General features: G+C 41.9%; 1 protein-coding gene and 1 long non-coding RNA gene across 3 annotated transcripts in view; one reads left to right on the forward strand and one right to left on the reverse strand.

Annotated features, from left to right (window-relative positions):
* The window catches only part of LOC117529379, an 883,736-nt gene that overhangs the window by 557,137 nt on the left and 308,692 nt on the right, over positions 1-17,907 (forward strand). The gene's annotated exons all lie outside the window — the stretch shown is intronic.
* rc3h2 (ring finger and CCCH-type domains 2) overlaps positions 1-17,907 on the reverse strand; it is a 68,173-nt gene that overhangs the window by 10,490 nt on the left and 39,776 nt on the right. For both annotated transcript variants that reach the window (XM_034192124.1, XM_034192125.1), the window contains exons 9-14: positions 17,284-17,396; positions 16,551-16,850; positions 14,331-14,506; positions 8,576-8,886; positions 8,355-8,501; positions 632-769 (exon numbers count right to left, since the gene is read on the reverse strand). In XM_034192124.1, the coding sequence (XP_034048015.1) occupies positions 632-769; positions 8,355-8,501; positions 8,576-8,886; positions 14,331-14,506; positions 16,551-16,850; positions 17,284-17,396 (1,185 nt within the window). The remainder of the gene's footprint in view (positions 1-631; positions 770-8,354; positions 8,502-8,575; positions 8,887-14,330; positions 14,507-16,550; positions 16,851-17,283; positions 17,397-17,907) is intronic.

The following is a 17,907-nucleotide window of genomic DNA, read 5'->3' on the forward strand; positions in this document are numbered from 1 at the left end:
ATCCACCACACTACAGACCCGCCTTTAGTCCTGGATGCCAATCAAGGTGATATTTTCTCAGCTTTGTGAGGTTCATTCTGCTCCTGTCACCCTCTTTACTCCTCACTTATTTGAATTTCAGCACCAGCTCCAAACATGCTCCCAAATTCGTGTCAAATACTGGCAATCATTAAAGACCAATATCCAATAATTCCGCTGATGCTTTTGTTTGTATGTGCTGATTTTACAGAAGTTTCACAGCGAGACCTTTAATTAGAACACCAATTTAAACTGGACATATTCAAACACATCTGACAAGCTTTACTCGACAGAAAGCCTGAGTCACTCCTTGTTAAAGTTTGTCTCTCTCTGTCTCTCTCACACACACACATGCATGAGTGCGCACTCCTATAACATCCTCCTCCACAGTTGCTAAGCAACTATCTCCCACTTACATTGCACTGGAAGCAGCCACAGCACAGGATTTTGGAATAAAAAATTAAATCAAACATATTTAGAAGCGTGCAGTGAAGTCATGCTCACATTTGATGAATTAATGTGTGTTTTTTGTTTTCTTGCATGCTCAGTGTGTTCGTGGAGCTGTATATATATATGCTCTGTCTTGTATTTTTAATTTGTTTTAAAGCTCTACCTCTGGTCCAAAATCGATGGTGAAGATGGGGGAGGACTGAGAGGGCCTGCTGGTATTGTGATGGGGGTGATGATGCGCCCACTGCTCCTGCTTCCACCTGAAGAGATCTTCATATCCCAGAGGAAAACGGCCATAGTCCTGAGGAGAGGTAAGAATATCAGATTTCAGGAGCCGAAATTAAATCAGACTAAAACTTCCCTTAGTTGATGTGCAGAGTCCAATGTGTGGCCGTGATGGAACAGATGATAATCCCACAGTTTTCAGCCAACTTGGCAGTCACTGGATGGCTACACAGCTAAACTCATGAGTGGGTGGTTGAGTGAGCAGGTTAGTCCGTGGCAGCCACATTGTGTCGGCAATAATTCAGAAACAATGAATGTTACCATCTTGTAACTCACCAGATTAGAACAGCACATAATGAGGATGAACTCTTTAACTGGTGGCTAACTTTGCACCAGATCAACTCAAGGTGTAGCACCATCATGTTGGGTCTCAGTGCCATCATGCAGCTTTTCCCACTTTGTTTTCCCAGGTAATTATTTATTTATTCTTATCATTACGAGTTTCCGATCTTAGGGGAAGCCGGGCACAGTGGATCAGAAATGTAGTTTCATGGCACCATAAACACATTATGCATGGGATTTAATACAGCAAGTTATTGTTTATAAGGCTGTGTTATTTATTTCTCCCCAAGTGTAATTTACAGGTGTTTAAAATCAGTTTTAACATTTTTGATTCACTGTGCCCCGAACACTAATTCACGGGGCACAGTGAATCAACTTAGAATAGTATAATGAAAAACACATGATTAAAAAGTTTTCTTCAAAATGATTAAATATATGCTGATGCATATACAAACTATAATCCAGCAAACCAGCTATGTAATGTGTGTGTGAGTGTCTTATATGTATGTATGTGATGTAAGTCCTTTAGAAACTATTATAAATACAACTCTTATAATTTCTTTTCAAACGTGAAAACAGTTGTTTATATACACAAATTATAGAAATAATTCATGGAAAAATAAATGTATAAGCTTCAATAATAAATCACTTTCTAGACTGATTCACTGTGCCCCGATTCACTGTGTCCTGGGTGCATGTGACACACGAGTCATGTTATCAAATAGCTGATAGTCTGGAGAAGACATAACACATGCTCATCAGCTGGAGTCTTCGAACTAATAACAATTTTTTGGGCCACCTTCCCTCTGCTGTGAGAAATAAATACAAAGACACTGACATCCACAAAATTTACTTTTGATAGGAAAAAACTGACTTCACTTGCCAGTTATGGCCCAGTCACACAGCACTTAATGAAGGGCAACGAAGCCCAAACAAAACAAGAAATCTGGCCTTTCGTTGACTTTCGTTGGCATCGTTTAACCTTCGCGCAGCTTCGGTCCTGCAGCTGGCACTTCGTCAGGATTTTTAAACTGTTGAAAAATTTGAACGAAGGGCAACGACAACCTCATTTTGTCTGTGTTTCGTTTTGCTGTCATTCTTGGTGTTTTTTAATTGCTTGTTTAGTTTTCGTAACGTTATTGTTTAGTCTGACTTCGTTCGACCAGCTGAATGTTTTCACACAGTGAAAAAGCCAGTTTGTGAGCACTGCTACTGCCACTGCATTCATGTACCGTCGGAAATTACAGGACAAACTCAGCCGGTTTGGTTGGATTTTTTTTATCTGGGTGGGGAGTCAGCTCAATGGGCTCAGGAACCTTATATAGGGAAGAATTCATCTTTTGTGTGGATACAATTAATTATTTTGCCACAAGCAACTGCTGAATTTGAAACAACAAAAAAGTTGTGTAATTTCCGACATTACTTGAACGCAGCGGTAGCAAGAGCAGCAGCTCCTGTGTGCGCTTATTATTTTTAACTAAATATAACAATATGAGTGTAGGAATGATAATCCAGTCCTTCTGTACATGTGACAACAGGTAGATGATTCAAAAAATTATATAAAGAGCTGTTCTGGAAGGCAGAATTCATGTTGTGGATCAGCTGCAGCCGGTGGAATAACCGCACATGTGAGTCAATGTGCGTTCACATGGACTGATCAGTTTACTGCTCTGATATATTCAATCATCTTTACACTTATATTTATTCCCTGTTTTGACAGTTTTCTGTTATAAATCAATATATATATGGCTTAGTAATGTAATATAGTGGTACAGCAGTGACCATGGCACACAGGTTTTTTTTTTTTTATTGGAGCAAGATGGAGTGCGCAGCATGTCAACAGACAGTGAGGATTCTGATGATGAAGGAGATGATCCCTCTTTTGTTCTGGACGAGGAACCAGAGCAGGTGGTCCCACCAACGTGCGCACAGATCTCCACAGCTTTTGTCTGCAGTTTCTCCAGGACTCAGGCGCTATGAGCTCCGTCCCAGCGCCGAGTCCTGGAACGCAGAGATGCAGATACACACTGCTCCAGCTGTGGCTCAGGCGCGTTTTGTTTAAAGCGTCGCGATCATTAGCTTTGGTTTTGTTAAGTTCCTCTTTCGTCCTTTTGCGCTCTTGCTTTGCAGGCTATTCTGTGATAAAGCTCTTTCGTCCACTTTTTCTCAACGAATAGTGACTTTTTTTTTTTACTTTTTTCCCCTTCGTTCATGAATCGTCATGTGCCGTGTGACTGGGCCATTAGTTTTACCCTTAATGTATCCAAAAACAAAACACTAATTTATAAGGGGGATGTCTTTATGTATAAAAATATGATATGATATGATATAACTGCTGCAAATATATATGTATTTTTGCAGATATAGCTACTGATTCACTGTGCCCCGTGATTCACCGTGCCCCGGTTTCCCCTATATGTTGGTTAATTTACATATTTGCAGGAATTTCAGCTGCAGTCTTTGAAAACCGTCTATAATAATGACTTTGGCCACAGTGAAGAATTGTTGCATAAACACCCCAATGAATTGCAGCAGTCACACTGGAAAGGATGTCAGATGATGTCAGAAGGAGAGAAGCGAGCGCGGGCAGCACAGACATAGTTGGGTGAGAAGTGGGAGGACGACAGAGGAGGCTGGAGCTGCAGCTTTGGAGCTGGCAGAGAAGGTAGAGGTGAGATAACGTGGGTGCTCAAAGCAGAACTGAACGCTGCAACCAAGTCTGCTTGGCTTGGAGACCAACATTAATTAAAACCGGATCCAGTCCTTAGTCATTTTCAGTTTTCAGTTTCGTAAGAGGTGTTCTGGAATAACAGAGAAGGTAAATTATTTTTACGCGACCATCTGCAAAGTATCCTATTACAGCATTTCTCAGAGTGGATAATCTCTCATACCAACAATTAAAATGGAGTTCTCATAATATACACAGATAATAAGGTATGTTGTAAAAACAATACGCTAAAGACACAGAGTTAATGAATTTAGGGGAAAACTGATGAACAAACAACCAGTTAGTTTAAATAGGAAGGTGATCCTGATGGTCACGCCTCCTCTATGCCTCTCTTCAACAGATCATGTGGACGCATATTTCAGTGACATACGTCACAGAAGCCTAAATTGGGTTGGTTTGGACCTATATTTAACACCTACTGCTGCTGTCCAGGAATTGTAGACATGGACCCCGCCCCCTTAATCCTTCCATCTGTGTATGTGGTCGTACACCTGTGGCCTTCCTTATGTAATTACTTTACACCAAATCATTGCAGACCCAAGATGTTTTGGATCAAGTTATCCTCATGAAAACGTAACAGTAAAACATACAAAAAGTAATGCTAAGTATTAGTCTCACAAGAGGCTGTGATCACATGACTAAAAACAGGAAAAGAAGGTGAAATTTGTCTTATACTTCTTACTATTGTTATTGTATACTTAACCATACGCTAAACACTGAACTCTAAACATGAAACACATGTTTTGCATCCACACAGAAATATGTAGGAATATGCCCAAAATGGCACGCTTAACTTTTCTTATGACATCAAATGAAAGAAGAGCAAACAGATATTTCTGATGTCTGCCAATCCGGATCTGGATCACCTCCGAAATTCAGTGGAATCTTCCATGCCCTAATATCTATCTGTGGTGCCAATTTAGTGAGAATCCGTGATGTAGTTTTGATGTAATCCTTCAAGACCTATATAAAGTGAAATCCTGATCCAGAATCCAGATCTGGATCACCTCCAACATTCAGTGGAGTCTTCCATGCCCTAATATCCATCTGTGGTGCAAATTTGGTGAGAATCTGTAAAGTAGCTTTGTATACCATGTGAAATCCTGATCCAGAATCCAGATCCGGATCCAGATCACCTCCAAAATTCAGTGGGTTCTTCCGTGCCCTAATATCTATCTGTGGTGAAAATTTGGTGAGAATCTGTGAAGTAGCTTTGTATGCAATGTGAAATCCTGATCCAGAATCCAGATGTGGATCTGGATCACCTCCAACATTCAGTGGAGTCTTCCATGCCCTAATATCCACCTGTGATGCAAATCTGGTGAGAATCCGTGAAGTAGCTTTGTATACAATGTGAAATCCTGATCCAGAATCCAGATCCGGATCCAGATCACCTCCAACATTCAGTGGAGTCTTCCATGCCCTAATATCCATCTGTGGTGCAAATTTGGTGAGAATCTGTAAAGTAGCTTTGTATACAATGTGAAATCCTGATCCAGAATCCAGATCCAGATCCAGATCACCTCCAAAATTCAGTGGGTTCTTCCGTGCCCTAATATCTATCTGTGGTGAAAATTTGGTGAGAATCTGTGAAGTAGCTTTGTATGCAATGTGAAATCCTGATCCAGAATCCAGATCTGGATCTGGATCACCTCCAACATTCAGTGGAGTCTTCCATGCCCTAATATCCATCTGTGATGCAAATCTGGTGAGAATCCGTGAAGTAGCTTTGTATACAATGTGAAATCCTGATCCAGAATCCAGATCCGGATCCAGATCACCTCCAACATTCAGTGGAGTCTTCCATGCCTTAAAATCCATCTGTGGTGCAAATTTGTTGAGAATCCATGAAGTAGCTTTGTATACAATGTGAAATCCTGATCCAGAATCCAGATCCGGATCCAGATCACCTCCAAAATTCAGTGTGTTCTTCCGTGCCCTAATATCTATCTGTGGTGAAAATTTGGTGACAATCCTTGAAGTAGCTTTGTATATAATGTGAAATCCTGATCCAGAATCCAGATCCGGATCCAGATCACCTCCAACATTCAGTGGAGTCTTTCATGCCCTAATATCCATCTGTGGTGCAAATTTGTTGAGAATCCATGAAGTAGCTTTTTATACAATGTGAAATCCTGATCCAGAATCCAGATCCGGATCCAGATCACCTCCAAAATTCAGTGTGATCTTCCATGCCCTAATATCTATCTGTGGTGAAAATTTGGTGAGAATCCGTGAAGTAGCTTTGTATACAATGTGAAATCCTGATCCAGAATCCAGATCAGGGGTGGCCAAGTTCGGTCCTCGAGAGCCACCTTCCTGACACTCTTAGTTGTCTCCCTGCTCCAACAGATTCAGGTGTGTTGGAGCAGGGAGACAACTAAGAGTGTCAGGAAGGTGGCTCTCGAGGACCGAACTTGGCCACCCGTGCCCTAATACCTATCTGTGGTGCAAATTTGGTGTTGTTGGCAGCTGCTGAAAGATGCTAATATAAATTAACTAGTAATCTAACTTAGTTACTTTTCAAACTGAATAATCAGTAAAATAATTATGTTACTTTTTCATGGAGTAATCAGTAATTGGATTACTTTTTCAAAGTAACTGTGGCAACACTGGTCGTGTGTGTGTGTGTGTGTGTGTGTGTGTGTGTGTGTGTGTGTGTGTGTGTGTGTGAGATTGGGTGAAGCATCCGTTTAACCCTCTGGGGCCGACGCTGTAGTATATGACGGCTAAGACCAAGCTTTACTACACTCAACAAAAATATAAACGCAACACTTTTGGTTTTGCTCCCATTTTGTATGAGATGAACTCAAAGATCTAAAACTTTTTCCACATACACAATATCACCATTTCCCTCAAATATTGTTCACAAGCCAGTCTAAATTTGTGATAGTGAGCACTTCTCCTTTGCTGAGATAATCCATCCCACCTCACAGGTGTGCCATATCAAGGATACCAGTCAGTATCTGGTGTGACCACCATTTGTCTCATGCAGTGCAACACATCTCCTTCGCATAGAGTTGATCAAGTTGTCAATTGTGGCCTGTGGAATGTTGGTCCACTCCTCTTCAATGGCTGAGCGAAGTTGCGATGACGAACTGGAGTCAGGTCGAGACCCCGATGAGGACGACAAGCATGCAGATGAGCTTCCCTAAGACGGTTTCTGACAGTTTGTGCAGAAATTCTTTGGTTATGCAAACCGATTGTTTCAGCAGCTGTCCGAGTGGCTGGTCTCAGACGATCTTGGAGGTGAACATGCTGGATGTGGAGGTCCTGGGCTGGTGTGGTTACACGTGGTCTGCGGTTGTGAGGCTGGTTGGATGTACTGCCAAATTCTCTGAAACGCCTTTGGAGACGCCTTATGGCAGAGAAATGAACATTCAATACACGAGCAACAGCTCTGGTTGACATTCCTGCTGTCAGCATGCCAACTGCACGCTCCCTCAAATCTTGCGACATCTGTGGCATTGTGCTGTGTGATAAAACTGCACCTTTCAGAGATATTGTGTATGTGGAAAAAGTTTTAGATCTTTGAGTTCATCTCATACAAAATGGGAGCAAAACCAAAAGTGTTGCGTTTATATTTTTGTTGAGTGTAAATTATAAATAACTTTTTAATGATATGAGATAGAAACTTACTTTTTTTTTTACTGAAAAGTTAACTCTGGTGACTTTCGAGCCAGCCATCGGCCATCTTTGTTCTCCTCATAGAAGCTGTGTGATGACGTGCGCAATGTGAGTGTCCAATCGGAATTGGTTCACTGTCACATGGTTTTCCAAAATCCAATCGTAGGGCAGATTTACCTCATGTGAAAAGCCAAAGATCGTTTTCAGGAGTGATATGTTACTAGTTGGCCCGTTTGAATAGCCCCCTGGGTGCTCCAATGAGTACATGCTATTAGTACATACTCAGTGCGCTCTGCGCCATTACGCACAGCGAAAGTGAAAGCAGACGGAGCAGACGGAGAGCCTCTGATGACAATCTCACGTGCTCAAACAAAGAATGTGTAACTATCAGGATTACTCCACTAGTTTGCATGTGAATGTTACTGGATAACTCTGTTGCTTTCTCTGCGTAAAGCACTTGTTTACCATATCAATGAACAACAAAACACATATACCATTTTGTATATATTGTTCAAAATGTGTACTTGTGTTTATTGTTTGAACCTTTTTGTTGTACAGTCTTTCACACAAGACCTCAAATTACCTTTATAAAGTCTCAAAACAGTTGTTTATTATAGTTTGCTGTGTGTTTTGAATAAATGTGTGTGGAAAATTATTTTTTGCTTTATTTTTTCCTTGCCTATTTTTGATTGTAAACCTTTATTACACTTATAAAACACAACAAAAACATATATATTCTGAAAGCACAGGTTGTCTTGAAAAAAAGAGACATAAAACGTGATTGTGGAATGCAGGGAGAGCTGTTAACATTAATAATAAAACATTTATGCCAGGCGAGTGAACTGTCCAAAAAATGCCCTCGGACCCCAGAGGGTTAAAGCACTTTGAGTGTCTGTTTCAGATGAAAAAGATGTAAACAAGTGCAGTCCACTTCATCACAACAGAGTAAGACGTGAATACCCACCCTGTGCAGTGCAGCGCGGTGTTCGGCTGCAGAGCAGTAGTTGCTATCGAGAGAGTTGAATCTCTCCCTGAGTGGAGGCTGGTAGACAGAGGAATGCAGCACCTCTGGGGGCAGTGAGTTGCTTCTGGCATCCTCTCGGTGGTACAGCTGTAATTGTAAAGTCACCCTCATCAACATTATCACCTTAACGACCACATCATCTAGTGAGACAATCGGCTCACCTGGGGCCTCCACACTCTCCTGCTGTCATAGAGAGGGGTGTAAACACCATGGGTGGGGGCCAGGGGTCCGTACTGAGGCTGTCCTGGGTGAGGATGGAAGGGAGGTGGTCCTATCCGATCTCTTGGTGGGAGGGGCGAGTACGTCGAGGAAGAGGACGAAGCGGGATGGGGAGTTTGAGGGTCGCTGGTATATGAAGATGGTGGAGGGCCAATGGAAGGAGGCAGGGAGGATTCTGGGACGTTAGAAGATCGGAGGAAGCGAGCCATGCAGGGCTTGTTCGGCGGGTGAAGTGTGGGTGGATAGTAAGGGCCTGGAGGATAATTATTTTGGATGACATGTTTGAAATATTGTTCAAAAGAAATTCTGCAAAACAAGTAACATAATGCTAGCTACCCTGCTCTGACTGCAACCTATACCTATCTTATTCACTTGTGTTGAATAGTTATTATTAATAACTACAGGCATGGTTGGTTTAAGTGACAGCTACTCTATCCGCCCTTTTCAGGTTTCAAATCCCGCAAAACCGCGGAGAGGTCCCCACACTGTGAGAGCTCAGTAACATTGAGAACTGCATTGCAATGCTCTGATCATGCTGCACTTTAACCGCTGCACACGGACAACAGCATTAACATCGCAACATAAAACTATTTTTATATTGTGCCTAAAACTCTTATGAATATATTCTCTGGGTTTATAGACGTTATTGCATTTGTTTTATGTAAACATGCGAGAATCACAGGCTGTCTCTCCGTTATTTTCAATGGGAGCTGCTGTGAGCTACAATCGCTTCCTGTTCATGTCGTTCTGGGGGAAAGTGAAGTTTGCTCTTTAACGTCTTGATTATTGTTCTTTACAACACAGTTTGTCCTCTTTGTTCCAGACTAAGATATATAATATGTCTGAAATTCAGTTTGCGTTTATTAAATTCCACGCAGATTAAACGCAACAGACACGGATTATTCGTTATAATTGTTTTAGCAAGTTTTCAGGGTATCATGCAGCAGTTTCTTGTTAACGTGATGAAAAGCATAAAAAATACATTTTTGTAGTATAATATTCATTTACAATTGTCATCATGTGGATTGTCTATGTTGTTTTGACTGCAGCGACTCTCTGGTGCGCAAGGGATTATGGGATATATGAAAACCCTGGATTAGGTCAGGGCGCCCACTTGCTAGCCGTTAGCAATAGCCGCTAACTGCTGTGGACTTGACAGTGTATTTTATTATAAATATCTGTGATAATATGACTTACTGTGCAGTTGATTCTCCCTACCGCATAGAGGTACTTATGTACCGCCACACTGAGCACGCTCTTTGTTTCTGCCAAAATTTTACGAGTTTCTCTGGCCAATGCATTTCCAACTCCGGCTCCTTTGTAAACCGTGGTGTAGTCAAAAAACAACAACAACAAAAAGAAAAACCCCTATCGAATACGTCTAATTAAGACTGGATAACCAATAACAAAGTTGTAATAAATACATATCCTGAAGCACAACCGCATCCCGCTAATTGTACTTTTCCTTGTTAGAACACAGCAGTCATGTAGAATATAGTTCTGCCATATGGCCCTGCTTTAGTTTCACACGGCTTCATATGTAAACAAAGTCCTTGTCCACTTTGATACTTCCAAGTTCTACAACTTCCTCATGACGGTCAACAAACATCCGACAGCTGTCATCACATTTGTGTTGCCTGATTCTTTCATTTGTCCATCCACAGCCAATAAGCAGGTAACATCACTAACATGAACAACTGGTAGCTGTTTCAGGTTCCGTGTTCACGTCACAGTTCTCTCATTGAGATCGTGAACAGAGCTGTCTGGTGTCACCATCCACCGTTGCTTTCTCTCTGACTCTTCGTGGTCATACTTTTCCAAAATCAGATAAACTTGTGTGGCTTTCTCTGCGAGACTCATCGTCTCCTGGCACTGTAAGGAAAACCTCTCTTACAGCAAGAAATTTACAATTTCACATTTTCTAATTTCATATTCCTGAAATTTTCATGCTCGTCCATGATGACATGAAAGAAACGGGATGCAAAAACTAAAAATAAATATAATTTTAACCACATTAGCCAGGCACTGCTAAGCAAAAATCGTCACTGCTACCAGAATTGTTTGCAAACACAAAAAGAGATGTTGACGATGTAATGCATTCCGGGTTGATTTTTCCTGCATGTGGTAGGGAGAATCTTAATAATGCACCATCTAAGAAGTCAGTACTCCAGTATTTCTGTTGAGTGAAATTTTAGTATTATGACATCTGCCAAGGATGTAATAAAATCATCAGCGTTTATTTATTTATTTGTCTTCATGTTTGCAGGATTATGTCAAAACTACTGCACGGATTTTGACAAATTTTTCACCACAGACAGATATCAGACCAGAGGTCTCACACCCATTCCAGAAAGGGCCGAGAGGTTGCAGGTTTTCTTTGCAACTACCCTTTCCACCACGTGATTTTACTGATTAACTGATTCCACCTGATCAAAGTGACGTTAATCAGTAAAATCACCTGGTGGAGTGGGTGATTGCAATGAAAGCCTGGACCCTCTCAGCCCTTTCTGGAATGGGTTTGAAACCTCTGTATTAGGCCATGGAAGACTCCAGTCAATGTTGGAGGTGATCTGAATTCAGATACGGATTCTGGATCAAGATTTCACTTCATACGAGGGCTGTCAATAAAGTAACGGTCCTTTTTATTTTTTTCAAAAACTATATGGATTTCATTCATATGTTTTTACGTCAGACATGCTTGAACCCTCGTGCGCATGCGTGAGTTTTTCCACGCCTGTCGGTGACGTCATTCGCCTGTGAGCACTCCTTGTGGGAGGAGTCGTCCAGCCCCTCGTCGGAATTCCTTTGTCTGAGAAGTTGCTGAGAGACTGGCGCGTTGTTTGATCAAAATTTTTTCTAAACCTGTGAGACACATCGAAGTGGACACGGTTCGAAAAATTAAGCTGGTTTACAGTGAAAATCTTAACGGCTGATGAGAGATTTTGAGGTGATTCTGTCACTTTAAGGACTTCCCACGGTGCGAGACGTCGCTCAGCGCTCTCAGGCGGCGTCATCAGCCTGTTTCAAGCTGAAAACCTCCACATTTCAGGTTCTATTGATCCAGGACGTCGTGAGAGAACAGAGAAGTTTCAGAAGAAGTCGGTTTCAGCATTTTATCCGGATATTCCACTGTTAAAGGAGATTTTTTTTAATGAAAGACGTGCGGACGGGTCCGCGCGTCGGGACGCAGCCGCCGCGATGCTCCGCCACAGGAAAAACACCTCTGTTGAAAGCCTTACGGACAAGTTGGAACATGTCCTGCCTGTTAAACAATTTCTCATATACTCACTCCACTGAAAGCCATCAAAAGCCGCCTGGATTTTACAAATGGTTATCAACACGGAGGTGCTTTTCCTGTGCCGCCGCAGCGCGGCGGCTGCGTCCCGACGCGCGGATCCGTCCGCACGTCTTTCATTAAAAAAATCTCCTTTAACAGTGGAATATCCAGATAAAATGCTGAAACCGACTTCTTCTGAAACTTCTCTGTTCTCTCACGACGTCCTGGATCAATAGAGCCTGAAATGTGGAGGTTTTCAGCTTGAACAGGCTGACGACGGCGGCTGAGAGCGCTGAGCGACGTCTCGCACCGTGGGAAGTCCTTAAAGCGACAGTGTCACCTCAAAATCTCTCATCAGCCGTTAAAATTTTCACTGAAAACCAGCTTAATTTTTCGAACCATGTCCACTTCGATGTGTCTCACAGGTTTAGAAAAAATTTTGATCAAACAACGCGCCAGTCTCTCAGCAACTTCTCAGACAAAGGAATTCCGACGAGGGGCTGGATGACTCCTCCCACAAGGAGTGCTCACAGGCGAATGACGTCACCGACAGGCGTGGAAAAACTCACGCAGGCGCACGAGGGTTCAAGCATGTCTGATGTAAAAACATATGAATGAAATCCATATAGTTTTTGAAAAAAATAAAAAGGACCCTTACTTTATTGACAGCCCTCGTATAGGCTTTTAAGGATTACGAGAAACTACTTCAAGGATTCTCACCAAATTTGCACCTCAGATAGCTATTAAACCATGGAAGACTCCACTGAATTTGGAGGTGATCCAGATCCAGATTCTGGACTAGGATTTGAATTTGTACGCTTCACTTTGTCTGATTTTGACTATTACATCAAAACTACTTAATGGAGTTTCACCAAACTGTCACCACACATTGGTGTTAGGACTTGGAAGACTCCATTAAACTTTGGAGATGATCTGGATCCGGACCCAGATTCTGGATCAGGAATTCCCTTTATAGACTTTTAAGGATTACACCAAAACTACTTCAAGGATATGACATCATGATGTAGAACCAAGATCGGGAAGACACTTTTTTGTTTCAACTTGTGAATTAAATATCGGATTGCAACATCTTGATCAGTTTGACCATTCTGGATCCATATACAGTTATTGCATTGTGTATCTGGATCCAAGTAAAGTCTGGGTCACGATGTGAATCACATAGCTGTTATTTTGAGTCCTCGTCAACCCTTGCACTCAAAAACATTGCAGCCTCGTTTAGTTATGTCCACTAGAGGTGGGCGGATCGATCCTAATATTGACAATATCGATACCAACGATGGTATTGATACTGAACGATCCTCGTGTAAAAAGATCGATACTCAAGCTTTTTTCTCTCCCGCACGCACTGACTGCAGTGCATGCAGATTCAGCAAAGTCTACTCTCTGTCTGTAAGAGCAGCGCTGCGCTGTGTCACACAACACGGAGCAGCACACCCTTGTATTGTGGTTTGTCAGCCCTCTACCTCAGGAGATTTTGTTTTAAGTTGTGTTCAGTCATTTTTTTTTAAACAAAAATGTTGATTGTGATAATAAAGTATTTTGTTGTCATGTACAATGTTTGGTGAAATTCTATCCTAGGTCTTTTGGATCCTTTGGAGCTATGAAGCTTAAATATGAAAAAGTATTGGTATCGGCATCGATATCTGCAATACTGGGCCTGTATTTACTTGGATCAGTTCCCGGTATCGCCCACCTCTAATGTCCACGTGCTACAAGTTACAAGTTTTGATATTGAACGCAACTTGTAAAGTTGCGTTCAATATCCAAAACTTGTAAGAGCACTTTATGTTAAAGAGAGGTAGCAAGTGGACATAACTAAACCTGCTGCAATGTTTTAGAGTGTGGTGAATGTCAGAAATCTCTGATTGCTCTTGTTTAATTTATATGTTAGGGCTGTTAGCACTCACTAGCAGGTATTGATACCTTGGTGACGTTAACTAGTGACAGTGCCGTGGTTACTTAGGTAAAATGGCAGTCATAGTTTTTATACTCACACTCAACCTGTTATGAAACTCGCCACCCAGTTTGCAAAAATACGTGTTAATTAACCACCCGAACCTAAGTTAGCCTGTTAGCGTTAGCTTGCTTAGTAAGTATGAGATGAGGGCTTCATTCATCTGGGCCATATCTTGTCCACACTTTGTCTGTTTACCCAGTTATACCATCATTTATAATAATAGTTTGCAGTTATTCTATTCAGTTATTGCTTTTTATTCTTTTTAGTTTAAATAGGAATGTTGGTAGAGCGGGACATGTCCAGGCACATGTAATGCAGGCTTTTTATTTGCATGCGATTGGTGATTGTTGGTAATCTCAGGGTCCTGCATGACCACGAAGGTCACTAACTAACTAAACTAACATACATGTGCAGTGTTGCGTGATCATATTCCCAGACTCACATGTTGGCTGATAATGAGCGGTGTCATATGCAGAATGGGGTTCCTGGTAGTACAGCTCTGACACCTGAGAAGGATGTGAGCCACGCAACAGGAAATGACCATGTCCCTTGACTGTTGTCAAGGGAGATGAAGCTGAGGAGTGGCTGACTGGAGTCCTCGGAGGAGAGACGGGTTTCCTGATGGACAGAAAGAGAACAAATAAACAGAAAGATGTGAAAATTTTGCACAAGCGAATGTGGGAACGGATGAATGATTAGATCATGAAGTACCGTATTAATTAGACACACAGGAAATGCACAAAGTTTAACTGTGATAAATTCCCAAAAGACATTCAAACATGAGAGTGACTATTGATTTTCTATCAGCGTAATCAGCCATTGATGTTTGAGCCCGGAAATGCAGTTATACGAGGGCTGTCAATAAAGTATAGGTCCTTTTTATTTTTTTCAAAAACTATATGGATTTCATTCATATGTTTTTACGTCAGACATGCTTGAACCCTCGTGCGCATGCGTGAGTTTTTCCACGCCTGTCGGTGACGTCATTCGCCTGTGAGCACTCCTTGTGGGAGCAGTCGTCCAGCCCCTCGTCGGAATTCCTTTGTCTGAGAAGTTGCTGAGAGACTGGCGCTTTGTTTGATCAAAATTTTTTCTAAACCTGTGAGACACATCGAAGTGGACACGGTTCGAAAAATTAAGCTGGTTTTCGGTGAAAATTTTAACGGCTGATGAGAGTTTTTGAGGTGATACTGTCGCTTTAAGAACTTCCCAAAGTGCGAGACGTCGCTCAGCACTCCCAGGCGCCGTCGTCAGCCTGTTTCAAGCTGAAGACCTCCACATTTCAGGCTCTATTGATCCAGGACATCGTGAGAGAACAGAGAAGTTTCAGAAGAAGTCGGTTTCAGCATTTTATCCGGATATTCCACTGTTAAAGGAGATTTTTTTTAATGAAAGACGTGCGGACGGGTCCGTGCGTCGGGACGCAGCTGGCGCGGTGCGGCGGCACAGGAAAAACACCCTCGTGTTGATAACCATTTGTAAAATCCAGGCGGCTTTTGATGGCTTTCAGTGGAGTGAGTATATGAGAAATTGTTTAACAGCTGGACATGTTCCAACTTGTCCTTAAGGCTTCCAACGGAGGTGTTTTTCCTGTGGCGGAGCGTCGCGGCGGCTGCGAGCCGACGCTGCAATCCGTCTGCACGTCTTTCATTAAAAAAAATCTCCTTTAACAGTGGAATATCTGGATAAAATGCTGAAACCAACTTCTTCTGAAACGTCTCTGTTCTCTCACGATGTCCTGGATCAATAGAGCCTGAAATGTGGAGGTTTTCAGCTTGAAACAGGCTGACGACGGCGCCTGGGACCGCTGAGCGATGTCTCACACCATGGGAAGTCCTTAAAGCGACAGTATCACCTCAAAATCTCTCATCAGCCGTTAAAATTTTCACCGAAAACCAGCTTAATTTTTCGAACCGTGTCCACTTCGATGTGTCTCACAGGTTTAGAAAAAATTTTGATCAAACAAAGTGCCAGTCTCTCAGCAACTTCTCAGACAAAGGAATTCCGACGAGGGGCTGGACGACTCCTCCCACAAGGAGTGCTCACAGGCGAATGACGTCACCGACAGGCGTGCAAAAACTCACGCATGCGCACGAGGGTTCAAGCATGTCTGACGTAAAAACATATGAATGAAATCCATATAGCTTTTGAAAAAATTAAAAAGGACCTATACTTTATTGACAGACCTCGTATACAAAGTTTTGCTGGCCAATGCAGCAACACATTGACAACTTTGAGAGCAGCGTGAAGCAAAGACTGTGTGACTGAAGAAAGCTAGGGTAGTTGTGATGTAATTTGCAATAACAGCAAAATCTGGCCATATTTTAAAAGACTTGCTCTGATTGTAACTCTGTTACCGTAGAATTGCCCAATTATACATTAAAAACATCACTATACAAAATTTACAAATTTTAATATGTATTTAACATTTTGGCATATTATTATTACTGATCAGCCACCATTTTTGCTCAGTTAGTAAAGGTGTATACATCACCAAAATGTCAAAGCACACACCCTTGTGACTGCCATCCTGTGATGATAGTGATGTCATAAAGCCACTGGCCTTTTTGTATTTGTGGAGCTTTTGAAAGGTTGTTGGTAAAGGAGTGTTGTTGTTTTTTTGGTTTTTTTATGAGTGCAGGATTGAACAAAATAATCTTACTGTTCTGTTGAACCAGAGGCATTTCTGTTGGATCCGTTGGACCCACATGATCCGTTTGGTGCCGTTGCCTTCATTTCCTCTGTTGTGTTAGCCCCTTGGGGGATGAGGCTGGTGTGAGTTAAGCTGGGGATGCTCTCTGTCAGAGCAATGTTCTCTGTCGCTTTAAGCCCCTGTCCCACTCCTGGTGATACATCCGGTGAAAGGGCGCCACCCTCCAAGGTGAAGGTTTTACCCATGACCCCCTGTGCTAAAGGGAAGGGACGACCCGCACTGCTGCTCTTTTTGTTCCTCAGTCTAAATCTGCAATGAGGCGGAGGGAAGATGACAAAGTACGGTTAGAATTTCCCTTGTAGGTGGAGTGCGTGCACACTGGCAAAACATATCATATCATAGGATCTTACCTGCGGCAGCTTAACTATTTTGTTAGGCCAGAACTAGTTTAACAAGTTCTTAAAACAGTGCATTTTCTCACGTGTTTCATGCTTGCAAGAACTGCACTGATGTGCCAAACTGTATGACACAACACAATAGTTTCTATGAACAATGAATGAAATATAATGCAGAAAATATTACATTAAGTACAAAAACTTTATTTTTTATTTTTTTGTAGAAACCAATAACAGGTATACATTCAGAACCCATTAACTAAACACATCCATACATTACGTAGTAAAACAGAAATCAGAGAGGCACTCAGTGAGTGCGGGCGGGGAGGGGGCACGGGGCGACTTACTTTTCAAGCTCATCCTGTGTATGTGCAAACGTACAGTTAGTTCCTCTGGGACAGCCGCCCTGCTGACGGAGATCTCGACACATGCTGGTCTTGTACTTGCTGTTGGCTTGAGGCTTGAAAGTATAAACAAAATGTTTAATAAAATAATACTGCAGGATTTAGTGCCAGATAAATCACATTTATAGATACCATTTAATTTTCATTTCAAACTTCCTTATCACTTTTTTCCATTGTTTTGTGGCACATCACCAGTGGCGGCTGCAGAGATTTCAGTTCCTTTGGTGGTGGTGGTGGTGGGTGCGGGCATGATTTATTTATTATTTTTTTTCGTGGCAGGACAGCAGACTTTGAAGTAAATATAAAAAAAATGAAGTGCAAAGTAAATTTTAAGTACCTGCTGCATACATTCATACATACACTTCAGAATTAAAAATAACAGTTGTTTAAACATAACACAATGCTAAAATATCCTGAGCCATATGAGCATTGTCTTCTTTATAATTTGCAGTTGTTTAATTGGTATGCCAGTGCAAAGTACACACACACACACACACGCATATGTTGTTGGCAGTTTCCTCGCTTGCGAGGATAGTGGGAAGGCCTTTTTTTTTTTTTTTTTTAGTT

Source organism: Thalassophryne amazonica, chromosome 17, assembly GCF_902500255.1.
Source record: "Thalassophryne amazonica chromosome 17, fThaAma1.1, whole genome shotgun sequence".
Lineage (NCBI taxonomy): Eukaryota > Metazoa > Chordata > Actinopteri > Batrachoidiformes > Batrachoididae > Thalassophryne > Thalassophryne amazonica.